This window comes from Meles meles, chromosome 7, assembly GCF_922984935.1.
Source record: "Meles meles chromosome 7, mMelMel3.1 paternal haplotype, whole genome shotgun sequence".
NCBI classification, from domain to species: Eukaryota; Metazoa; Chordata; class Mammalia; order Carnivora; family Mustelidae; genus Meles; species Meles meles.
This window is the reverse complement of record NC_060072.1, coordinates 48,658,872-48,685,676: the sequence shown is the minus strand read 5'-3', so window position 1 is coordinate 48,685,676 and position 26,805 is coordinate 48,658,872. Positions and strand designations below refer to the sequence as shown.

Genomic DNA, 26,805 nt, shown 5'->3' with positions numbered 1-26,805 from the left:
GTTACCTCCATTCTACAGATGAGGGAGTAATGATGCAAGCCTAAATAGAGTCCAAATTCGCTTTCTTCCCCAAAAATGTCATGTGATTTTAGTGGGAATCCAGTATAAGAGGCCTTCCAGTACACTACCTAGGATTGCAGCAGAAAATAAACAGGTAAGGCAAAACTTGGACTTATTCCTTCAGGGCCAGAATATACTACTTTTGCCTATAGGGGTACTTTGAAATAGAGGGCAATACCATCACCCTTTATCCTTTTTTTGTATGTTTATTTCAAATTTTTATTTAAATTTAAGTTAATTGCAGTATGCTGTACTATTAGTTTCAGGAGTAGAATTTAGTGATTCATTACTTACATATCACTCTTTATGCTTTTTTTTTTTAAGATTTTATTTATTTGACAGACAGAGATCACAAGTAGGCAGAGAGGCAGGCAGAGAGAGGCGGGGGAGCAGGCTCCTTGCCGAGCAGAGAGCCCGATGCGGGGCTCCATCCCAGGATTCTGGGATAATAACCTGAGCCGAAGACAGAGGCTTTAACCCACTGAGGCACCCACATGCCCCTCTTTATGTTTTTTAAGACAGCTGATCCTTTTCTTCTCAATAGGGAAAAATATCAAGTAAAAAATAACCGTTGTGGAAAAGAATTTCAAGAACTGTAGGGGGTTTACATTATAATTCAAACAAGGTGAGTACAGGGAGACTGACAGGGACCACTGAGGTGGAGGGCAGAGTCTGCACGTCTGAATCCCCAGTCCACGGTTCCTTCTTACTAAGACTACCAGGAAATGATTGCACACATTTCCCTAGACTGTCAACATACTTCCAGTTTCCCTTTAGAATAACCTGGCGCTTGGACCACGCCTACAAATACCCGTCAAGCAAAGTGGCCGCCCCGCCTCCGCGCTGGACTCCCTCAGGCACCGCCCCCTTCCCCGCCCCGCTTGGCGCCTTCAAGCTCTTCCACAGCCTTCGCGCCTGCGCAGGACGGACATGCAGCTGTAGGCGGAAGTGGTCGCGCGTGCGCGGGAAGAGAAAGCTATTTCTTCCCTTCCTCCTCCTTTCCTCTAGGGCGGCTTTTCTAGGACATGCTTCCGGGTCAAAGGATTTGCTTCCGGAAAGCGGGAAGGCTGAAACGGGTTGATTAAACTGAAGTGGAGTTTCTGAGGTTCTCGTTGAAGAAGGCTTCGGCCATGGACAGGTCAGTTCACGTGATACGTCTAAGCTCGGAGACTTGCCCCTCCTGCTTGTTGGCGGAACGAAATAGGCGAAACCCAACTCTCAGAGGAAGCCGTGGAGGGCCCGGGTTTTACCTTAGGACTCCTTACCCGGAATGGGGGTCACTGTAGATGGTGGAGGAAAGGCCGCTTGGGTCGAGGTGGATATAGACGGTGATAATGACCGTCTCACGGCAGCTCGGCCATTTGTTTTGTGTTTTCGCGCAACATTTTTTCGCTCCTGGGGTAGGCGGGATAGGACGTGCCTCGGCATTCGAGATGCTGAGTGACCTGCCCGAGATCACAAAGCTAGTCAGTGATGGAACTGGGTTCTCAACTCTTTCTGATTCCAAGTTCCAGCATCAGAGGTACTGAACTGAGTTTTTTCAATGACTTTGGCACTATGCTAGCCACGTACGACATAGGTGAGTTATTCTGTGTTCTTGGCCACAGGGAATTGGTTGTGTAGTGGAGGAGGCATCCGAGTGTTGCAAAGTGATGTGTTTTGACTGTTCTATGAGAATAGAAAATGAGGATGCGGTTAAGTCTACCTGCCACGGGAAGTAGCAGGAAGAATTCTCAAAGGAAGTAACTTTCTAGTTAGTCTGAATAATAGTAGCCAACATTGAGTACCTTAAACGCTTTAAATATATTACTAGGTAATTTAATTTTCTTACCTTTGAGGATAGGTACTATGATTCTCTTTTCATAGATAACACTGGGGCTAAAAGAGCTTAAGAACTTGGTCACAGTTAGGAAGCTAATAAATAGAAGAACCAAGTTGCCAACCTGGATCAATGTGTCTCCAGACTCCAGGTGGCTCTTTCTGGTGAGTTAAGTGTTCACCGGGTGGATCAAGGTGGCAAACGTAGGCTTCTGTAGAAGAAACAGCATGTACAGGGTGCAAGAATATGAAAAGGAATGTGCTGGGTAGTCTAATGGTCATATGCAATATGTGTTTGTGTGGGGATGTTGGTTGCTGAATATAAGGCTGAACTGGTAAGTTAGGGTTAGGCTGTAAAAAACAAAGGAAATTTGGACTTGATTCTGTAAGCCAGAGAGATTCCGTAGGCTTCAGAGCTACCAAAGTTTTTTTTTTTTTTTTTAAAGATTTTATTTATTTATTTGACAGAGAGAGAGATCACAAGTAGGCAGAGAGGCAGGCAGAGAGAGAGGAGGAAGCAGGCTCCCTGCAGAGCAGAGAGCCCGATGCGGGGCTCGATCCCAGAACCCTGAGATCATGACCTGAGCCGAAGGCAGGGGTTTAATCCACTGAGCCACCCAGGCGCCCCGCTACCAAAGGTTTTAAGTGGAGGAAAAGCATATTAGATTCTTGTCTCAAAATACAGGTTTTTTAATTCACACAATTTATGTTCTAGACCTTGGACTGAGAATGGTGGGAGATCGTGGGCACTGTGACTGCAATAGTACTGAGACAAGAGACACCATTAGTGTACTCTGGGGAGAAACAACTTGAAGGATCATTTCTCTCCAGGTTACTAGAATTCTTTTTTACTTAGCCTTCCATCATGCCAGTCCAAACAGAATTTTTCATAGTACCCCTGGTTTGAAACATTTTGGAAACTACAGAAGATCCTTATAAGAGATAGTTCCTGCAATTTTAGGGAACTCCTCAAATTAACAGAGGAAATACCTGCCTTCCTGAAGCAGTTATGTGAAATGGTGTTATAGACTCCTGGTGTTGAAATCATTCCATAGGCAAATATAGTGAGTACTAGAAACTCAAAGATGCCTGTGCAGGAAAAATTTGGGAGGGACTTTGAAGGATAACCAAGATTTGGAAACAGCACTGTCAACCAAAAGATCAAAGACTTGGTTCCTGGGATGATCTATACCTTGACTGACCCAGGGTCCTTTGCTCCAATCATGATTGGAGCAAATGCTTTGCAAATGCTGCATTCACATGAATTTAATGACACTGTTTTAGGTGTGGCTATGGCGAGATGTCATCCCCTGTGATCCGGGAGGCAGAGGTGACTCGGACTGCACGGAAACAGAGTGCTCAAAAAAGAGTTTTAAGTATCCTTTTCATTGTAAGTGTTGTTATACAAGTTGCCATATGCTTGGACTCAGGATTATAGAATTTTCTTTTTATGAGATATACTAAAACTTGCTATTATAATAAAATGCTGTGGAATTAAATTTTTTAAGTTCCCAGATATGTTGTTTGGTAAATGCTGAAATTCAGGGAGATTAAGATTTGTGTTACTCTGAAAATAGGAGGTTCTGTTTTACTATCATATTGTAGCTTCTGCTGAGATTAGATATCCTTTTTTAAAATTTGAAATGTAAAGACCACGTGTAGTAATCTAAGACTGATATCTGCGAAATTAAATTGTAGAGGGAGTTATTTACTCTTTGCGTAGACAAAATGGTAGCCATAAAAAATATGTATTCACATAATTTATGTAGTGTAGATATGGTTAATTTGATCTTTAGTGGTGTCTTTTCTATGTGGAAAACTTTTCTTAACGCTTCCTATAGTTCGGCCATCCCAAGATGAAATTTTTGCTACTACTACACCAAGAAACCAGGTTATCCCTCGGACTCCCAATTCATTTCGACCACCTTGTAAGATTTTTTTGCCTTTAAAGCATTTAATAATAATGGTAGCTGTAGGTTAAGACTGAACAATACACATAATAAATATAATCTTTGGTTACAATATCAATAATTAAGAACAGATAGTAATAACTACAGTTACTATTTGTTGAACTCTTACCATGTACAAGGTACTGTACTTTACATAAATATACAGTCATTGTAACATAATTATTATCTCTATTTTGCCAAAACAAAGTGAGACTTGAACAAACTATTCAGTAAGGATGGCATGGCTGAGTAAATATGTAAGTAATGGAATCAAAATTCAAGCAGTGATTGTATACTTCAAAGCCTATGCCCTAAATGGCCTCTTCAGAATGCTTTATAAAATTAGAATATGAAGAATCCATAGACTTAGTCATGTTCTTTTTTTTTTTTTAACCACTTGGTTATGTTTTAACGAAAGCATCTCTATTTGCAGTAAAAATTTTTCCTGATGGGCTCAGTAGTACCAAAAGCTGAAACTTAGAAAAATAAGTTAAATCTTCATATCACAGAAATGTTAATATTTAAAGTATTTACTTGGTTAGAATCTATGTAATTGAAAACAAAGTTATTGGGACCACCTGACTGACTGGGTAGAGCTTGTGACCCTTGATCTTGGGGTTATGAGTTTGAGCCCACTTTGGGTGTAGAGATTAATTTTAAAAATTTAAAAAAAAAAAGACAAGTTATTTGTTGTTTGTTTAATTGTTTTGTTTTCATGATCACTGTTCATGCACTTTAGGTTCTTTTTACTAACCTCTTATTTGTAGTTACTCCACCCAGCCGAAGCTTACTAAGGCATCCAGATGTTTCCTGCATTCTTGGAACAGGAGGCAGGTCTCCCCGGCTTACACAGTCTTCAGGGTTCTTGGGAAACCTATCTATGGTATGTAGGAAAGCAGGGCTGAAAATTTCTCTCTTCATATAGAAGTATGATATTCAGCTGAAAAGCCTTTAGTGAGATTTGAAGTCATAGTCATCAAAAGAGTAACTAGGTGGGGCGCCTGGGTGGTTCAGTGGATTAAGCCGCTGCCTTCTGCTCAGGTCATGATCTCAGGGTCCTGGGATTGAGCCCCACAGCGGGCTCTCTGCTCAGCAGGGAACCTTCTTCCCCCTCTCTCTCTGCCTGACTCTCTGCCTGCTTGTGATCTCTCTCTCTGTCAAATAAATAAAATCTTAAAAAAAAAAAGTAACTAGGTGATGGAGATTGAAATAATTTTTAGGTTAGGCTTTAAGAAAACAAACCTGAAGCATCTCATGTCACAGGTGGAAGCTGTGACACCAAAAACATTTAGATGCAGATAGATTGTGTTAATCTGATAGTCTGCTGATCCTAAGAAATAATTGGTGGGCTGCTGACAGCTATAAAAGCTGAGCCCTGTTTTGAAGCATAGAAGAGTAGGAAGCCAAGAGTCATGGATGAAGAGTAGCATGAGGAAGAGAGACGCTGCATTAAAGGAAAGAAAAGGGAAATGTTGGGAAAAGTACATGAGATGCTCTTCAGAAATCACTGTGGTACAGTATTGAAAATTGAATATATATTGAAATATCTATATATAAACTAATACAGATCGACTTGACATAGGTGTTTAAAATATCCTCTAGAAAAAGAAAGGACTGTATCTAACTGAGACAGAAACAGAAGAGTTCTGTTGGAGTAGTAGAGTATGATGGCTAGTTAGTGCTTAAAAACAAGATAAAAATGGTCCTTCTATGTTTGCCTCTTTGCTTATTAAAAAGGCACAGGGATTTTTACACACACTTGAAATTGTCTAGATTAAGTGTTTTCTGAAGAATGGTTTTGCATGTTAAATCTCTCCTGTCTTAATCTTTAAAATATTTATTATTGTCTTAGAGATTTTGTGTTAATGTCTAACAGTGATCTAGCCAATGAACAGTTTTACTCTGCATATGAATCTGGTTTATTTTGGCAGTGTTGCTTGAAAACATGAGTGAATTGACTACATCTGAGTTTAAACAAAAGAAGATGACTTATTATTTACTGTTTCAGAATTGCAAGATTAATAGTAAAATTCTTACTGTCTTAAAACCCAGGACAGAGAAAATATGTATTGATTATTATAAAATGTTTGGGTTTAAATATACATTTTTATTGTTGCTTGTGCCTGGATTTTAAATAAAGGCAATCTTTTTTTTTTTTTTTAACAAAGATTAAAATTTTTAAACCTTCGGATAGCTTTCTCTGGCTTAAAAAGATGGATTTTAAATAAAGGTGAATTTTAAAAATAGGGACATGTTTTTAACATTTTATACATGTCCAAAAATAGTAGAGTAAGCCCCCATGTGTGTTCTCATTGCCCAGTTATCAATATATGGCTGATCTTGTTTCATCTACACCCACAAGCGTTTCTTCTATGTTACTTTACAACTCCCAGATTTCACACTTTACCCATAAATAGTTTTGTATATGTCTCCGAGACATAAGAATATATTTCTTTAACACATTCCTATTAACACATCTAACACTGTATATACACACACACAGTAATTCCTTTATCATTTCAAATTTCCATTTTGTATGTGTATTTTTTCATTATTTTTTATGGTTCATTAAGTATTCATATTTCCTTGATTATGGCAATTTTTTTAAGTTTGTTTATTTAAATTAGGCTTCAAATAAAATAAACACATTGCATATGCTTGATATGTCTCATCTTTTGATCTGTAATTTCTTCCATCATCCCTTTACCATTTATATATTGAAGAGACTGCGTCATAGGTCCCTTACAATTTCCCAATAGTGAAAACTGATGTGAACTTAGAGCAGTAGGATTTACCTGTTAATATCAGCTTCAGTAGTACAAATGCAATGTTTATTGCCTTTAAAAAATATATATGGAGTACTACAAAGAAGAAAACAGTCATGAAAGCTGTGATTTCCTTAACAAAATAGCTTGTGGTTATCTCTTAAATATGAAAAATACATATAGAGGTTTAAAAATAACAATATTAAAGTCTTTATTCCCTCAAAGGCAGTAGCTCATTCATTACTTCTTTGTATCTTCCTGGTTTGTTGTTTTTTATTTTTTTAGGTAACTAATCTGGATGACAGTAATTGGGCCACCACATTCACGTCACAGCGATCAGGAACCCTCACAAACACTGAGTCTCACAGTGTAACAGAGGACGTAACTCTGAGTGCTGTTATGTTACGTGAGGATGACCCTGGTGAAGCTGGTAAGATGGCTTTGAGCTTTTTAACGAAGTAGCCTGCTCCTTTACTAAGATGAAGGAAGCTATCTCTTCCTTGTGAATGTCATTAAAATAGTTTTTGTTAACCTGATTAATTATGGTAATGCCTGAGTCATTTCATATAGTAGCTCTGGAAGGTTGAGAACCTCACCTGAGTTCTCAGCTGGAGCATCTTGCTTCTCTGTAAATACCTTGTCGGGTTAGTAGACTAGTCTCATCTTTATTCTTTTCACATTTATTCTGTTGGAAGAACATGTCTCTTTTTTTTTTTTTAGGTTTGGTTTTCAGATAATACCATTGATATGTTTTGATGTGGGTGCTAATGCTGTTTTGTTTTTTGTTTTTTTTTTTCTTTGGTTTTGTTTTTTTCAAATAGTATTGTGACCTTTCTAGTTTTAGGTTGGTTATTACATTCCCTTTTGAAAAAAATATACTTTTCATGTGTCTGTGTGTAGTCATTATTACAGAAGTTCTTCACTTTATCGTCATCATAAGCTAACATAATAGAGTCTGTGTGCTTACCTCTGCATGAACATTGTCTTCTGTAACAATCCATTAAAGAGTTACAATAACTATTCCCATTTGTGGGGAAAGGATTTGTGCTGCTCTTTGTGGTTAACGTGCTTCAGCTCACCTGGCTTAGAAGTAAGGGCACCAGGATTTGAAACTAAGCAGTTTGATTTCACAGCACTTCTCTTAACGTGGTGGTAACCACTGCTTCCTTGTAGTATCTGCCAGTAATAAGTACTCAAATTTTGAGTGATTTAGAAATCCTTTATACTGAATCTTTAAAATACAAAAAATGTTCATTTTTAGTATGAGTAATGAATGAGACCTTAAATATGATACAGTACTTTAGTAGAATGTATGTATTTTCCTTGAGTAGACCATGTCATCTCAGTATCTGTTATAACTGTCTCAGCTACTTTGTTATGTGTTTAAAATGCAATTCAGATATTTTAAATTTTGGTTCACATTTTCTTAGTACTTGTGGATAGATCAGATTAATACCTAACACATCTTCAGGCTCTTAAAAGACTTGTAGGTAACAAGAGAAAAAGTTGATACATTGGATTACATCAAAATCTAAAATTTCTATGCATCAAAAGATAGAATCAGTAGAGAGAAAAGGCAGCCCATGGAATGGGAGAATATTTGCAATTCTTATATCTGATAGGTTAGTATCTAGAATGTAGAAAGAACTACAGTTCAACAACAGAAAACAACACAATTTAAAAATGGGCAAAGGACTTAAATAGACATTTCTCCAAAGAAGATATAAAAATGGCCAATACGAATATGTTATGATGCTCAACATTACTAATCATTAGGGAAATGCAGATCAAAACTGAAATGAGGGGCGCCTGGGTGGCTCAGTGGGTTAAAGCCTCTGCCTTCGCCCAGGTCATGATCTCAGGGTCCTGGGATCGAGCCCCGCATTGGGCTCTCTGCTCAGCAGGGAACCTGCTTCCTCCTCCTCTCTCTCTCTGCCTGCTTCTCTGCCTAGTTGTGATCTCTGTCTCTCAAATAAATAAATAAAATCTTAAAAAAAAAAACTGAAATGAGACCACCTCACACCCATTAGGAAGGATACTACCAAATCAAAACAAACAAACAAAAAGAAAATAACAAGTGTTGGCAAGGATGTGTAAAATTTGGAGCCCTTGTACGTTATTGGTGGGAAAGTAAAATTGTGCAGTGCTATGGAAAACAGATGGTGATTCCTCAAAAAATAGAATTACCATATGATGAGCAATTCTGCTTTTGGGTATGTGCTGCAGAAAAATGAAATCAGGATCACAAAGAAATTTTGTATCATTGTTTGTAGCCCTGTTATTCATAATAACCAAAAGGTAGAAGCAACCCAAATGTCTTTTGATGGATGAATGGATAAGTAAATATGTTATATACCTATACTGGGATATTATTCAACCTTAAAAAGTAAGGAAGTTCAGATAACATACTACAACATGAATGAAACTTGAAGATATTTTGCCAAATGAAATAAGCAGGTGACAAAAGAACAAATACTGTATGATTCACTTACATGAGGTACCTAAAGTAATCAGACTCCTGGAAGATAGAATGATGCTTGCTAGGGACTATGGGAAAGAGGAATGGAGTAATTGTTTAATAGGTACAGAGTTTTGGGTTTTTTTAATCGAGATATAATTGACATACTACATTATGTATGTTTAAGGTGTACAACATTGAATTGATGTATTTACATATTGCAATGTGATTACTAGTGTTGGCTAACACCTCCATCATACCTTCACATCACAGAAATACTATTTCGTTTTTGTGGTGAGAATATTTAAGATCTAGTCTCTCAACACCTTTGAACTGTATATAATACAGATTTGTTGACTATAATCGATGCTATACATTAGATTTCCAGAACTTATCTCCTAACCGCAAGTTTGTACCCTTTGACCAACATCTCCAGTTTTCTCACCTCTTCACCCCATAACCACTCCTCTCCCCTTTATTTATATGAGCTTGGATTTTTAAGATTCCATGTGTAAGTGTTATCATATAGTATTTGTCTTTCTCTGCCAGTTTTATTTCACTTAGTGTAATGTCCTCAAAGTCCATCCATATTGTCACAAGTGGCAGGATTTCCTTCTTTCTGATGACTGAATAATATTCCATTGTATGTATTACCACTTCTTTACCCGTTAATCTCGTGATGGATTCTTGGATTGTTTCCATGTCTTTGCTATTATGAGTAGTGCTGCAATGAACGTGGGAGTGCAGATACCTTTTCGATATTCTGTTTTCATTTCCTTTGGATATATATGCAGAAGTGAGATTATTGTTTCATATGGTCATCCTTTTTAAATTTTTTGAGGAACCTCCATACTATTCTGTAGTAAACTGAATCAGTTTACATTCTTACCGATAGTACAAAAAAGTTCCCATTTTTCTACATCACAGCACTTGTTTTTTCTTATCTTATTAATGATAGCCATCCTGACCAGTGTGAAGCAATAATTTCATTGTATTCATTTGTGTTTTTTCTGATACTAACATGGAGCATCTTTTCATATATATCTTGGCCATTTGTAGGTCTTTGGAGAAATACTATTCAGTTCCTCTGCCCATTTTTTAGTTAGAATGGAGTTTTTTTGTTAATGAATTATATGAGTTCTTTATATATTTTGGAATTAACCTCCTAGCAGATATATGGTTTGCAAATATTTCCACCCATTCCGGAGGTTGTATGTTTGCTTTTTCATTTTGTTAATTGTTTCTTTTGCTGTACAGGGCTTTTTAGATTGATGTAGTCTTACTTGTTGACTTTGCTTTTGTTTTTTGTACTTTGGTGTCATATCCAAAAAAATTATTGCCAAGACCAATGTCAAAGAGCTCTTTGCCTATATTTTTTTTCTAGGAATTTTATAGTTTCAGGTCTTGTGTTTAAGTCTTTAATCCATGTCAAGTTAATTTTTATGAGTGGTATAAGATAAGGGTCCAGTTTTATTTTTCTGTATGTGGTCACCCAGTTTTCCCAGCACACTTTATGGAAAAGGCTATCTTGGGACACCTGGGTGGCTCAGTTGGTTAAGCATCTGGGAGTCCTGCACTGGGCTTCTTGCTCAGCAGGGAGCCTGCTTCTCCCTCTACCTGCTGCTCCTTCTGCCTGTACTCTTCTGTCTCACTCTCTGGCAAATAAATAAAATCTTAAAAAAAAAAAAAAATGAAAAGGCTGTCCTTTTCCCACTGAGTATTCTTGGCTCCTCTGTCAAGTATTATTTGATTGTATATGTGGGAGTTTATTTCTGGACTCATCCATTGGTCTGTGTGTCTGTTTTTATGCCAGTCTCATACTGTTTTGATTACTAAAACTTTGTAGTATAGTTTGAGATCAAGTATGATGCCTCCACTTTCTTGCTCTTAGGATTGCTTGGGCTATGCTGAGTTGTAGTTTTGTAAGATGAAAAGAGTTCTGTGGGTAGATGGTGGTAGATATGAAACAACAACAGTGTGAATGTACTTAATGCCACTAACTGTACATAAAAGTGGTTAAAATGGTAAATTTTGTTGTATTTTTCTTACCACAGTTAAAATTTTTAAGAAAATACAGAAGTAAAGAAAAAAAAAGGGATGTGTAGCTATGTTTTTAAGTGTTCAAAGAAACAGAATTACCTAGGAATATGTCACTTAACTTTTTTTTCCTTTTCTTTTTAATGTGTTCTAGCATCCATGAGTATGTATTCTGATTTCCTGCAGTCTTTTTTAAAGCACTCTTCATCTACAGTTTTTGACCTTGTAGAAGAGTATGAAAACATTTGTAGTTGTCAGGTAAGTTTATTTCACACTAAGTTAGTTTGGTCAGACTTCAGTACTCTTAGTTTTTTGAACAGCCTCAACCTGTGAATTTCCATACTGTATTTAAAGGGGATGTCTTAGGGATGCAGTGGCAGGGGTGGCATGGTTGGGACATTAGCCAGAGCAGCTCTGCTTTTTACATACTGAAGTTCCATAAAAGATTTATTTGGAAACAAAAGGATTCTGCTTTAAAAGGAAAAAAAAAAGGAAAATCCAAAATATACAAAGAACTCTTAAAATCCAACAATTAGGAAATGAACAGACCAATTAAAAAAATGGACATGGGGCTCCTGGGTGGCTTAGGGTTAAGCGTCCAACTCTTAGCGTAGCTCGGGTCTTGATCTCAAGATTGTGAGTTCAAGCCCCGTGTTGGCCTCCATGCTGGGCATGAAGCCTACTTTAAAAAAGAAAAAAAAAAAGACAAACTATGTTAATAGACAGCACACCAGAGAAGATACACAGATGGCAAATAAGCATATGAAAAAATGTTCAACATCGTATGTCATTATGGAATTGTAAATCAAAACAATGAGATGTCACTGTACACCTGTTAGATGGCAAAAGTCCCAAACACTAACAACACTAAATGCTGGCAAGGATGTGGAGCAGCAGTAACTCTCATACATTGTTGATAGGAATGCAAAATAGTATAGCTACTTTGGAAGACAGTTTCTCAGTTTCTTACAAAACTGAGCATACTCCTATCTTATGATTCAACAACATTCATACTCTGGTATTTACCAAAATGAATTAAAAACTTATGCCCACTCAAAAACCTGCATATAGATGTTTATAGCAGCTTTATTTGTAATTGCCTAAACTTAGAAGAAAACAAGATGTCCTTTGGTAAGTGAATGGATAAATCAACCGTGGTACTTAAAGACTGTATTGTTTGATGCTAAAATGAAATAAGCCATCAAGCCATGCAGAGACAAGAATGAACCCTAAACACATATTTCTAAGCTAAAGAAATCACTTTGAAACAGCTGCATACTATTTAAATTCAACCATATGACGTTTTGGAAAAGGCAAAACTTAGAATAAAAAGACCTGTGGTTGCCCAGGGATGGAGAAAATAAGGATGAAAAGTGGAGCTGGGTGGGTTTTGGGGTAAGTGAAACTACTCTGTATGAGATTATAATGTGGATACCTGTTAGACATTTGTCAAAACCTGTAGAATATACAACACCAATGCCTGGGTGGATCAGTTGTTTAAGCATCTGTCTTCCGCTAAAGTCATGAGCCCAGGGCCCTGGGATTGAGTCCCACATTGGGCTCCTAGCTCAGCAGGGAGCCTGTTTCTCCCTCTGCCTGCTGCTCCTCCTGCTTGTGCTCTCTCTCTGACAAATAAATAAAATCTTAAAAAAGAAAAGAATATACTGCACCAACAGTGAACTCTTTAATATAAACTGTGGACTTCAGGATGATCATGACAGGTCGGTGTTGGTCGATTGCTGTAGCAAATGTACTCTTCTGGTACTAGATATTCATAGTAAGGGGTGAAGTTATACGTGGAGTCAGAAAGTAATGGGAAGTCTGTACTTTCCACTCAGTTTTGCTGTGAACCTAAAACTGCTTGAAAAAATTATCTCTTTTACTGTATTTATTTATTTATTTTAGATAGAGCGAGTCCACATGTGAGCTGGGGGAGTAGCAAAGGAAGGATGAGGAGAGGGAAGGGGAAAGAATTTCAAGCAGATTCCTTCCGCATGCCAAGCATGGAGCCTGACAGGGCTTCATCTCTCAACCCTGAGATCATGACCTGAACCAAAACCAAGAGCTGTCTCCTTAATTATCTGAGCCAGTGAGGCGCCTGTAAAAAAAGTTGTCTAGGGGCGCCTGGGTGGCTCAGCAGGTTAAAGCCTCTGCCTTCAGCTCAGGTCATGATCCCAGGGTCCTGGGATCGAGCCCCGCATCGGGCTCTCTGCTTGGCTGGGAGCCTGCTTCCTCCTCTCTCTCTCTCTGCCTGCCTCTCTGCCTACTTGTAATCTCTGTCAAATAAATAAATCTTTAAAAAAAAAAAAAATAAAATAAAATCTTTAAAAAAAAAGAAAGTATTTTTTTAAAAATAGGAAAAGGAGGTGTGCCTGGCTGACTCTGTTGGAAAAGCATGCAACTCTTGATCTTGGGATCTTGAGTTCTAGCCCCACACTAGGTGTAGAGATTACATTAAAAATTAATGAATAAACTAAAAAAAAAAAAAGGACTTCAAATAACTACTGCATTTAAAAATGATTGAAATAATAGCCAATATTTTTTGAGCATTTAATACCGTTTCAATAATCAGTCTCTGAATTACTCTATTGTAAAAGCAGTAGCTTCATTAAATAACAAAAACAATAATAATCACTTAGTGAATCACTGGAGTTAGGATTCCAATAGAAAATGTAATAATGAGAAATACAGATAACACTGTTATTAAACATTGCCCTTAAGATAAGACTGCCATTACTTTGTGAATGCTTTTTTTTTTTTTTTTTAAGATTTTATTTATTTGACAGATAGAGATCACAAGCAGGCAAAGGGGCAGGCAGAGAGAGGAGGAAGCAGGCTCCCCGCTGAGAGCCCGATGCGGGGCTCGATCCCAGGACCCTGGGATCATGACCTGAGCCGAAGGCAGAGGCTTTAACCCACTGAGCCACCCAGGCGCCCCTGTGAATGCTTTTTTTTTTTTTTTTTTTTTAATTTTTTTTTTAATATTTTATTTATTTGACAGAGAGAAATGACAACTAGGCAGAGAGGCAGGCAGAGAGAGAGGAGGAAGCAGGCTCCCCGTGTAGCAGAGAGCCCGACGTGGGGCTCGATCCCAAGACCCCGGGATCATGACCCGAGCCGAAGGCAGAGGCCTTAACCCACTGAGCCACCCAGGCGCCCCCCTGTGAATGCTTTTTAAATGGAGAGAAAAATTGTGTGGTAGCAATTCCTCATCTGAATGAGAGAGCTCCTGTTTCCTAGTTCCCCTTGATAAGATAAGGAAGTACTATTCATAACCTTTGAGAAAGGTTTCCTTTACCCTGTGTCCTTAAACTTTCTGATAAACAATTTTATGTGTGTTTCTGGAGAGACCATCCACACTTTTCATTAGATTTTCACACGTGCCTCAACCTGAAAAAGGTTAAGAACTACTGTTTTAGAACAAGGAGGAATTTTAGTTAAGTTTCGGTTAGAAATGACAGTGTTTTAGTACCAATCTTTTTTTCCCCATCTTTTAAGAGAGAGAGTGCTCGCCCGTGGGTTTGAGGGGGGAATAAAGGGGAGGGTGAAGTGAGAGGAAAGAGAGAGTCCCAAGTAGGCGCCACATGCAGTGTGGAGCCCGACTTAGGGGCTTGATCCCAAGACCATGACCCAAGCTGAAATGAAGAGTCAGATGCCCAACCGACTTAAATCCACCTGGCATCCCTCAGTACCAGTCTTAAAATGTTTTTCTTGATTTGTTATATGGTATTAAGTTTTCTGTCATAATGTGAAGATATTTTTAATTTTCACTGCCATGCTGTTCATGTTATGATTTTGTCAGGTATAGGTTAGAATTAGCTTATCTTTTTAGTAGGTATATAAGATGAAAAAAAATATACCCATGGCTGTTATTGTTGAATCTGAACTCTAGAATATATTAAAACTTTTACATAAATACTCAAGTAAACATACCTTACTTCAAAGGCTGTTTCTGGTGGGAATGTTATATTTCATTCCAATAAAAAAAGCAATAGATAGGAACAATTTATAATACAGTGTGTGTGTGTGTATTTATACATGTATATATTTAGTTTTAGCACCGTGCAGTTGAAGAACACAAAGTTATGACTTAGAATGAAAGAAAATCTCTTTTGTTTTTACGTCAGGTGAACATACTGAGTAAAATAGTGAGCCGAGCAACACCTGGACTTCAGAAGTTCTCAAAAACAGCCAGTATGCTCTGGCTTCTTCAACAGGAGATGGTCACGTGGAGACTGCTGGCTTCTCTGTATAGGTAAAATTCTGTAGGACTGACTCAGTAAAATAAACACAAAGTAACCAATAGACAAATTAAAAGTGAAAGTGGGATGTGTTTGGAAATAGGTTCTGCTATTTTTGATATTTATCATTTTGAATGCCTTGTCATTAGATCATTGTTGGGTCTGAGTTAGGAGGGAAGAGGGAAATACTAAGTCATAAAGCTGGTAGCTCCCAAGAATATATGTATAATGGTTTAAGGAAAGTGCTGAAAATACTTGAATACTTAGGAGAGGATAGATAAGAAAAACAGACTTTATGTCAAGCATCAGTTTGAAAGAAGTTAACCATGTTTTCCTGCTCTCAGATTCTTGCTCTCAGAAGAGTTTTGGCTCTCATTCTGTTGCTTTTTCATCATGATGAGAAAATCAGATTATTTAATTTTTGCTATATGAAAACATTATATTAAAAAGTCAGGTGTGCATTAGTAGGTAGCCAAGAAAGTCTTTTTGCACTGTGTATTTTTAGTATCAGTTTTGTTCAGGTCTCAATATCAGATCCAGAAGATATTTATTGCTTGTAACTTTGTTCTTAAAGAATGATTAAGTTTGACTGGAAACTCATTCATTTATGCTAACTAGAATACAAGTTTGTGTATATATGTAGTTTAAGAGGTGATTTCATATATAAATTAAGGCTTTTTTATTTTGTGTTATTTTTCCTCAGAGACAGAGTACAATCTGCATTAGAAGAGGAAAATACGTTTGCAGTTACTGTAAGCTTGAGATTAATTTTTTCCTCTATAAATATTTTAAAATTAAAATGGTTTTTAGTAATAGAATTTTATTTTTGATCATCTTGAGTTTATTCATTTTTAAAATTTTACAAGTGAAGGGGCACCTGTGTGGCTCAGTGGGTTGAGCCTCTGCCTTTGGCTCAGATCATGATCTCAGAGGCCTGGGATCAAGCCCCGAGTCGGGCTCTCTGCTCGGGGGGGAGCCTGCTTTCCCCTCTCTCTCTGCCTGCCTCTCTGCCTACTTGTGATCTCTCTCTCTGTCAAATAAATAAATAAAATCTTTAAAAAAAATTTTTTTTTATAAGTAAAGATAATCTCATAAAATGATTAAATATCAATTTGTATTATAGAGTAAAATGTAAAAGTCCTCTTTTATCTCTCTTACTCTTCAGTCTTTCTGCTACCAGACACTTTTCTGTGTATCCTTATATGTTTATACATACACATAATTTTTTTGTTTTTGGTTTTTTTTTTTTTTTTAAAGATTTTATTTATTTATTTGACAGAGAGAGAGATCACAAGTAGGCAGAGAGGCAGGCAGAGAGAGAGGAGGAAGCAGGCTCCCTGCAGAGCAGAGAGCCCGATGCGGGGCTCGATCCCAGGACCCCGAGATCATGACCTGAGCCGAAGGCAGCGGCCTAATCCACTGAGCCACCCAGGCGCCCCTTGTTTTTGTTTTTGTTTCTTAAGGTTTTATTTATTTGACAGGCACAGTGAGAGAAGAACACAAACGGGGAGTGGGAGACGGAGAAGTAGGCTTCTCACTAAGCAGAGAGCCTGAAGTGGGGCTCCATCCCAGGACTCTGGGATCATGACCTAAGCCGAGGCAGGTGATTAACAATTGAGCCACTCAGGTGCCCCCACTAGTTGGTTTTTTTTTTTTTTTTTAATGTATAGTATGATTTCAGTTATATATTATAGTGATTTTCCCTTTTTATTCATCAATATTTGTATTTTTTTCATGTCAGTTCATGTAGATTTAGCTTATTTTTTCATAGTATGCTTGAGTATAAGTGAACCATAATTTTTTCAGACATTCTGATGAACGTATTTAGGTTGTTTCCAGTATTTCTGCTATACCAGTCAATAATGCAATGAACATTCTTCATATTTATCTGTATATTCCAAAATTTTCTACATTTCTAGAAATGAATTGTTGGGTCAAAGTTTGACAGAGATTTGCATATTGCCTTCCCAATGGAATGTGCTGATGGTGGGTGAAAATGTTTAATATCAATCATTTGGTGTTTTCAATTGAAGGAAAAGTGTGTTATTTTAATATGCATATCATTGATCATTAGGAAGGTGGAGTGTTCTTCATTCTTAAGCATTAATATTCCCTTTTTTTAAAGATTTTATTTATTTATTTAACATACAGATCACAAGTAGGCAGAGAGGCAGGCAGAGAGAGATGGGGGGGGGGGGGAAGCACGCTCCCTGCTGAGCAGAGAGCAGGATGCAGGGGTCGATCCCAGAACCCTGAGACCTGAGCTGAAGGCAGTGGCTTAACGTACTGAGCCACCAAGGTGCCCCTTAAGCACTAATATTCTTATACAAATTCTATATTCATATCCTTTACTCATTTTCCAATTATTATTTCCTCGTATATGTTAAAGATAGTCTTCTGTTACTTGTCTTTCAACTTTAAGGGGTCTTTGTCAAGCAGACATTTCCCTTTTTTGTGTTCACATCTGTCAGGTTTTCCTTTGTCATTCATTATTTTGTGTCTTGTTAAGGATGGCCTTTCCTACCTATTTTTAAAGTAATTCTCCAGGGGCACTTGGGTTGCTCAATGGGCTAAAGCCTCTGCCTTCCACTCAGGTCATGATCTCAGGGTCCTGGAATTGAGCCCCGCATCAGGCTCTCTGGCCAGCATGGAGCCTGCTTCCTCCTCTCTCTTTGCCTGCCTGCCTCTCTGCCTACTTGTGATCTCGTCTGTCAAATAAATAAATAAAATCTTTAAATAAGTAAATAAAATAAAATATTCTCCAGTGTTTTCTTCTAAACCCAAATCTCATTTTCTTCGTAATAAGCTCTTGGAATTCACCTAGAGTAATTTTGTCTCTGAAGTAAGAAAGAGATTTAACTTTTTTCAAATGGATATCCATTTAGTCCCAACACCACTTATCAAACAAATGTATTTATCATATTTATACATATATTTTCTTTCTGTTTTATTGATTGATTTATTTGAAAACCAATATTATACAGCTGAGTCTCTAATTCAGAAGTTTTGGTATTTGGCAAGATAAGTCTCCCTCATTTAAAAATATATTTTTGCACACGTTTTTCCAAATGAACTTTGCAATTTTTATTTTTTTAAAAGTCCTACTGGGATATTTATTGAAGTGGCTATTCAATTTGTAAATTTGGGGCGAAGTGACATCTTTACATGTTGAATCTGCTTATGATCATAGCATATCTTTCCATTTATTTAGATTTTTTTAACATACAGTATATTATTGGTTTCAGAGGTACAGGTGTGTGATTCATCAGCCTTATATAATACCCAGTGCTCATTATATCACTTGCTATCCTAAATGTCCATCACCCAGTTACCTTATCCCTCCACCCTCTCCATTTATTTAGATTTTTTATAGTTTATGTAAATCTGTGCTTGTCTCTATAAAAGTCTATATGAATCATGTCGTGAATGGACTCTCGTATTACATTTTCTAATTATTTATTACTGTAAAATAGGCTAATGATTTGTGTGTAGAGCTCATATTAAGCCATTTTTATGAACCCTTACTAGCTCCAGTTGATTTTTTTCATTTGACTTTATTGACTTTTCTACATTGGCACTAATTGTCTACACATAGTAAGTTTCCTTTAATCCTTTTAATCTCGTTTCTTTTACTTGCCTTATAACATTGGCTAGGAGCACCCATACAGCATTGAATATATTAGTAATAGACATTTTTTTCTTATTCCTGACTTTTGATAAGAATGCTTTTGTTTTGGGGCTCCTAGGTGGCTCGGTGGCTTAAAGCCTCTGCCTTTGGCTTGGGTCATGATCCCAGGGTCCTGGGATTGAGCCCTGCATCAGGCTCTCTGCTCAGCATGGAGCCTGCTTCCTCCTCTCTGTGTCTGCCTGCTGCTCTGCCTACTTGTCATCTATGTCTGTCAAATAAATAAGTAAAATCTAAAAAAAGAAAAATTGTTTAAAAAAAATACTTTTGTTTTATTGTATATTAAGGGTTTTGGTTTCTTTTTCTGTCTTAATCAGTTAAGAGTTGGGATGGGTATTGAATACAATCAGAAGTGTTTTATTTCTTTTTTAAATTTTTTTAAAATGTATTTTGTGGTTCTTTTTTTTTTTTTTTTAAGATTTTATTTATTTATTTGACAGAGAGATCACAAATAGGCAGAGAGAGAGGAGGAAGCAGGCTCCCTGCCGAGCAGAGAGCCCGATGCAGGGCCCGATCCCAGGACCCTGGGATCAAGATCTGAGCTGAAGGCAGAGGGTTTAACCCACTGAGCCACCAGGCGCCCCTCAGATGTGTTTTAGCCTCCATGAATATCTGCTTTAATTTATTAATGTAGTGGCTTGCATTTTGCCAATGTTGAGTTATCTTCAAGTAGGATAAACTCTGTTATGATATATTCCTAAATAGACTACTAAATTTTATTAGCTAATATTTTATTGAGAACTTTTGCAAATGTATTTTCTTATCCTTATCCAGTTTTGGTTCTGAATTATGTTAGCTCTTCAGAATAAGATCATATATCTCCCATCATTTTTTCATATTCTGTTTAAAGAACATGGAAACGACTTGTTCTTTAAAGATGTGGTAAAAATATGCCTTTAAAATCATAAAGACCAGGTAGTGTTTTGGGCTTTAATTACTTTTTATTTTCTGATTATATGTTTGAAGCAACTATAAATAAATCAAAAGTGAAAATAAATACACATTTTTATAGTAAATGATTTCAGTCATACATGTCTGTTAATCTGCTCTTCACCTAAAATACGTCTAACATCTTTTCAATCTTTTAACTTATTCATTCTACAAACACTGTTTAATTCCAATCAAGTGACATGCACATGTAGGAAGATTATCATATACTTAGCTATTATTGAACTTACTAGTTTTTTGGGTTCTTTGTTTTTTTATTTTTTTGACAGACAGAGATCATAAGTAGGCAGAGAGGCAGGCAGAGAGAGACAGAGAAGCAGGCTCCCTGCTGAGCAGAGAGCCCAATGCGGGACTCGATCCCAGGACCCTGGCATCATGACCTGAGCCGAAGGCAGAAGCTTTAACCCTCTGAGCCACCCAGGCACCCCTGAACTTACTCGTTTTAATAGTTTTCCTATGATTGTTTTATTTTTCTATCTACAAATAGTGATGACTTTGTTATAGAGAGAGATCACAAGTAGGCAGAGAGGCAGGCACAGAGAGAGAGAGGGAAGCAGGCTCCCCGCCGAGCAGAGAGCCCGATGCGGGACTGGATCCCAGGACCCTGAGATCATGACCCGAGCCGAAGGCAGTGGCTCAACCCACTGAGCCACCCAGGTGCCCCAAGAGAGAGAACAAGCAGGGGAGGGGGAAATAGGAAGAGGGACAAGCAGACTCCCCACTCAACACGTAGCCCAATGTGGGGCTCTATCCCAAGACCCTGAGATCATGACCTGAGCTGAAGTCAGATGCCCACCCAACTGGGCCACCCAGGCGCCTTTATCTCCTCAATTTTGAAGGAATATCTCTCTATAGTTACCATTTGCTATAGGTTTTAACAAGATAGTCCATTATATTGGCAAAATATTCTTCTATTTCTAATTTATAAAGTTATTTTTAATCAAGTGACATTTGGCAACTATCAAGGTATTCATGTTGCTTTTTCCTTTTTTTAAGCCACAAATAAGACGGATTAATTAATAGATTTGACCCGTGCTTCTACTGGTCACAAACCTTCTGATATACTGCTTAATATTACTTGCTAATATCTATGTGAAGTTGTCTTTTATTTTTTTTTTTTTAAGATTATTTATTTATTTATTTGAGAGAGAGAGATCACAAATAGGCAGAGAGGCAGACAGAGAGAGAGAGAAGGAAGCAGGCTCCCTGCTGAGCAGAGAGCCTGATGTGGGACTCGATCCCAGGACCCTGAGATCATGACCTGAGCCGAAGGCAGCGGCTTAACCCACTGAGCCACCCAGGCGCCCCTGAAGTTGTCTTTTAAAGTCAGTCTTAAGACCCTTGGATTGTTAAGTTTTATTACCTATCAACTTCTGCTATGTAAAGTGAAAAGAATATAAAGTTTTTTAAATGTTTACTTTCTGATATGTACATGACTACCTACTGCCCTTTATTAAGATTTTTTTGTATTTCATTTGTTCTGTGTTTTATTTTTCCCCACAACAACATCTCTGAGGAAGTAACATTTTAAAATTCGAAGTGTAATCAAAGAATTAAAGTATCAAGTAAGAGCAGCTGCAAATTGATCTAGCAGTTTGAAATTTACTTACGAAAATTTTTCAAACATGAATACACAGATTTGTTGTATGGTTAAATGTTTTTGTGTAATTAAATATAATTATGTGAGGGGCGCCTGGGTGGCTCAGTGGGTAAAGCCTCTGCCTTCAGCTCAGGTCATGATCTCAGGGTCCTGGGATCGAGGCCCGCATCAGGCTCTCTGCTCCGCGGGGAGTCTGCTTCCCTCTCTCTCTCTGTCTGCCTCTCTGCGTACTTGTGATCTCTGTCTGTCAAATAAATAAAATAAAATCTTTAAAATAAGTAAATAAATATAATTATGTCATTCACTTTTCCCTTTGTATTAAAATAATATTCTTAGAACATCTTTTTTTTTCTCTCCTTCAAATAATTTTTTAATAGGCTCTTAATGCCAGTGAGAAAGTGGTGGTGGAAGCATTATTTCAGAGAGATTCACTTGTCCGACAAAGTCAGGTATGACTAAAATTTGAAATACCTTTTTATGAAACATGAAGAAAAGCTAAATGACATACAAAGAACTGAAACTTTTTAAGTTTAAAACATTAACTTTTTTTCTTTTTGATCTTTTACTGGTAATTAAAAGGCATTAAGAACCTTTTTCTTCAATTTTTGAATAATAGCCCTAGTATTTGCAGGAATAGCCTTTTAAGAATTGTATTATTCCTATAGAAAATATCTTTCTTTTGCCATATTTGTATATCTTTAAAAAGTAAAAAGTAGTTAGGAAAATTGTTAGTTGGTATTTTTTAAATAGAAACTTTTTTTTTTTTTAATAGAAACCTTTTTTAAATTAAGGATGGAAGTATCACTTTAAATAAAACACTGACAGGTTTTATAGTTAATAGGCTCTTAATACTTCTTAATACTTCTTAATACTTCTTTTTTTTTCTTTCCTAGCTTGTGGTGGATTGGCTAGAGAGTATTGCCAAAGATGAGATTGGAGATTTTTCTGATAATATTGAATTTTATGCAAAATCAGTGTATTGGTAAGTTACTAATCATTTATTTTTAAAGTCACTCAACATTGGTTTTGTTTATCTTTCAACACATACCCAGTTCTTACTGCTTATTCAGTCTGTCAGCAAAACAGGTAAAAACTCTGCCTTTATGTTGTCATAATCGTTTAACAGCGTTAGACCACAAATATGTAGCCTGTTGGAAATCAGAGCTTTGAAAAAAAGTGTCAGAGTTAATAGATAGAGGATGACAGTGGGTGCAAGTTTAAATAGAAGAGGTAATCAGGGCCGGCCTCTCTAAGAATGTAACAGGTAGTGAGTGAGAGGAGGCAAAACACAAACATCTGAGGGATAAGTGTTCTAGGCAGGAACAGAAACTGCAAAGATCAGAAAACAAAGTATTTACATAAGGAGGCCAGTGTGAACACAGCAAAGAAAAGTATGGTAGGAAATGAGATTGAAGAGGGTCAAATACTATAGGACCTTTGTAGGCTGGCCAGGGTAAAGCTATGGGACTTTATTCTAAATGTGATACAAAACCTTGAGAACGGAATAATGACATGTCTGATATGTATTTTCAAACAGTTACCTGAATATATTTTCTTAATAATTGTAACTTGGTCATCAAGAAGATACTTCAGCTATGTTTCCAGCTACTTGTGATTTTTTTTTTTTTTAAAAAAACTTTGGTCACTACATCCTTTAATACTTCTAAATTATTTTAGAATCTTGAAGTCAAGAAGCATCCCTAGGTTAAAGGGACAGTTTATTTTAAGACTTGAAGAAAAAGTTCAGATTGTGCTTCAGTTCAGTAACAATATGCCTGTACAAAGTCTGCAAGTCCATCATTACATCTTTGCTTAACTAGGAGATTAGTGCTATTCAGTGTTTGTTAAAAATTAAATCTTGAGGGGCACTTGGGTGGCTCAGTGGGTTTAAAGCCTCTGCCTTCAGCTCAGGTCATGATCCCAGGCTCCTGGGATCGAGCCCCGCATCGGGCTCTCTGCTCAGCGGGGAGCCTGCTTCCCTTCCTCTCTCTCTGCCTGCCTCTCTGCCTACTTGTGATCTCTGTCTGTCAAATGAATAAATACAATCTTTAAAAAAAAATTTTTTTAAAGGATAATGCAGTAAAAAAGGGCAAAGATTTGACAGATACTTCACAGAAGCAGACAGATGAATGGCCAATAAAGACAGGAAAACATGTTCAGCATTATTAGTCATCTGAGCTCAAATGCCTCTTTCTGTTTAGCATTTTTGCATGTATTTCTGAGTTTGTACTCTCTTTTTCTTACTTTGACTTGATTTTATTTTCTTAAATAGACCTACTAAAATTACTCCTGTAAGAACTTTTGTACTTTTTCTTACAGGGAAAACACTCTGCATACCCTGAAACAGCGACAGCTACCTTCTTACATAGGAAGTGTCCGTCCCCTTGTCACTGAATTGGTAAGTTTCTTTGAAATGAAAGTTGTCTTCAAGGATCCATGATTGTTTTTTATTTTATTAATTCATTTATTATTTTTATTTTTTAAAGTTATTTTATTTATTTATTTGAGAGAGAGAGAGAAGGGAGAGGGTCAGAGGGAGAAGCAGACTCCCTGCTCAGCAGGGAGCCCAATGTAGGACTCAATCCAGGAACTCTAGGATCATGACCTGAGCCAAAGGCAGTCACTTAACCAACTGAACCACCCAGGCGCCCCCTGTAATTGTTTTCTAAACAATTTCTAAAGAATTTTTATTCACACAGATCCTAGTTTTGGTTTCCCAAAAGTTTGCATTATATCATTTAACTCTAAAGCTACTCAGTTGCATTTGAATTTGAAGAAATGTATTTGAACATATCTGGGGCCCGTGAACTGTAAATTGTAAAAGAAGGTTCAGAAAGTGATTTCCCAGCTTTAAAAATAAATTAATTTTGGTCTTACAGTAAGATATGACCCTTCAACTGTAAGGTGATGACTTATGAAAGCTCTTTTATAGGGAGACTGGGTGGCTGAACTGAGTTGAGTGTCTGCCTTCAGTTCAGGTTGTGGTCCTGGGATCCTGGGACTGAGCTCCACGTCGAGTTTCCTGCTCAGTGGCAAACCTGCTTCTGTTCACCTACCTCCCTGCTGCTTGTGCTCTCTCTTGCTATCTCTTGCTGTCTCTCTCTATCAAATAAATAGATAAAATCTTAAAAAAAAAGGGGGGGGAGCGCCTGGGTGGCTCAGTGATCATGATCACGGGGTCCTGGGATCGAGCCCCGTGTTGGGCTCTCTGCTCAGCAGGGAGCCTGCTTCCTCCCTCTTTCTCTCTGCCTGCCTGCCTCTCTGCCTACTTGTGATCTCTGTCTGTCAAATAAATAAATAAAATCTTAAAAAAAAAAAAAAAGAAAAGAAGAAAGCTCTTACATATAAAAAGCAGGGGAAGAAAGCGTGACGTTAGAAAGGTCATTCCAGAATATGAGTAATAGAAATAACAGTAGAATTGAAGAGAACAGGAGTCTAATTCCTGTAGAAATAAAGGAACAGGGCTTTGTGACAGGTGGAGACGTGCACTAAATATTTTTAATGAAAAGTGGGAGAAATAAGTAACAACTGGAAAAATTGATAGAATTCCATTGGGTACCAAAGTGATTTTGATGAAAATTGTTTTGGAAACTACCTAGAAGAGCTTGAAATAAATCATAGCTAAATTACCCTGTAGCAAGCAACTAAAAATCATTTAATCTTAACATCTGAAAAGTGATTTCCTTCTTGCCAGAAAGAGACTGTGTTCCAAAACTGAATGATTGTATCAGTCTGCAGAATATTTGTGAAAGAGCTATTTTCCATATTATAAACTTTATTTTCTGAATCAATATTCATATTACCATATACTTAGTAGCATTTGAAATGAGTCACATTAAAATAGTTTTTCACTTTAAATTCATCATGATCACATGTGCTATTTGCTGCAAAAGTGAGGACAATATGTTATCCCAAATGTTTAAAGGCACATTTTGTTCTATGAAAAATATTGGTGGGAATAACTGTTTCAGGTGGATTTTATTTACTAGAAATCTGTTCTTAAAACTTTTTTTATTGGACACTGGTGTGTTTTATATGGTCTTAGTTCCATAGTGGGCTCTCTTCTCAGTATGTTCTCAACATACCTGCTAAGCATTTTCAAGTTACGGAATGTATTGTCAACTCCTTTAGTTTTCCTCTGTGCTCATTCTACATCTAGGCCTCATTCTGTTTTGTTTTAAGTTTTTTTTGTTTTTTTTTTTTAATTTGACAGAGACACAGCGAGAGAGGGAACACAAGCAGGGGGAGTGGGAAAGGGAGAAGCAGGCTTCTCGATTCCAGGACTCTGGGATCATGACCTGAGCCGAAGGCAGAGGCTTAACGACTGAGCCACCCAGGTGCCCTCAATTCTGTTTAAAATTAACTTGGTTTTGTAATTGCTACAACAGGGTACAGCTCATGTCAGCTAGAATGATGAGTAGCATTTTTAGAATTGTCTGGCTAGGCTGCCATAGTAGTGTTACTGCCTTGCCTGACCTAGACCTGTACCTTTGTGGGCCAACAGAGTTTGTTTTGAATGGGCAGCAGATAGTTGTGTGTCTCTCTGGAATACCTGTGATATTTTCACCACCTTTGTTACTTAAAGAAATTGTAAATAAAGTTATTTCAGTATATAAACTCAGGAGATTTATCATCTCTTGGTGATGTTCAAAATGTGTGTGGGTACGAAGAATTTATCATTGATTTTTTTTTTGGGGGGGTGGGGGTTGGTTAGGACCCTGATGCTCCTATTAGACAGAAAATGCCGCTTGATGATCTGGATAGAGAAGATGAAGTCCGATTACTCAAGTATCTTTTCACTTTAATCCGTGCCGGAATGACAGAAGAGGTAAGTCATATATCCTGCTGCTTCAGTTTCAGAGTCATAGACTTTTCAAGTTGGAAGGGATCTTTGTGACCACCTAGTTTGTCTCCTCGATGCAATAATCTCTTCCACAGTATTTATGGATCTACTTCCTGTTTGAATGTTTCCAGTGATAAGAAACACATTGCTTCAGAAAGCAGTGCATTCTTGATTGTGCAACTCTAATAGGAAATTCTTTTGAAGAAGTCAAATTTTGCCTCCCAGTATTGTACCGCATACCCTAGGCATAACCCCCTTATTTTTAGTTCTGATTTTTTTTTTTTTTTTTTAATTCGACAGACAGAAATCACAAGTAGGCAGAGAGGCAGGCAGAGAGAGAGAGGAGGAAGCAGGCTGTCCGCAGAGCAGAGAGCCCGATGCGGGGCTCGATCCCAGAACCC

General features: G+C 37.4%; 1 protein-coding gene across 3 annotated transcripts in view; it reads left to right on the top strand.

The window, feature by feature from the left end:
- Window positions 1-1,050: 1,050 nt before the first annotated feature.
- The window catches only part of NUP107 (nucleoporin 107), a 48,568-nt gene continuing 22,813 nt past the window's right edge, over window positions 1,051-26,805 (top strand). The window contains exons 1-12 of one of the 3 annotated variants that reach the window (XM_046013341.1): window positions 1,051-1,198; window positions 3,163-3,254; window positions 3,720-3,806; window positions 4,595-4,710; window positions 6,878-7,022; window positions 11,242-11,345; window positions 15,215-15,342; window positions 16,032-16,080; window positions 21,939-22,010; window positions 22,455-22,543; window positions 23,881-23,959; window positions 26,276-26,389. In XM_046013341.1, coding sequence (XP_045869297.1) covers window positions 1,191-1,198; window positions 3,163-3,254; window positions 3,720-3,806; window positions 4,595-4,710; window positions 6,878-7,022; window positions 11,242-11,345; window positions 15,215-15,342; window positions 16,032-16,080; window positions 21,939-22,010; window positions 22,455-22,543; window positions 23,881-23,959; window positions 26,276-26,389 — 1,083 coding nt within the window. In that variant the 5' untranslated portion in view covers window positions 1,051-1,190. Of the gene's footprint in view, window positions 1,199-1,961; window positions 2,044-3,162; window positions 3,255-3,719; window positions 3,807-4,566; window positions 4,711-6,877; window positions 7,023-11,241; window positions 11,346-15,214; window positions 15,343-16,031; window positions 16,081-21,938; window positions 22,011-22,454; window positions 22,544-23,880; window positions 23,960-26,275; window positions 26,390-26,805 lie in introns of those variants that run through there. The other 2 variants (XM_046013340.1, XM_046013342.1) reach the window with 2 other exon arrangements.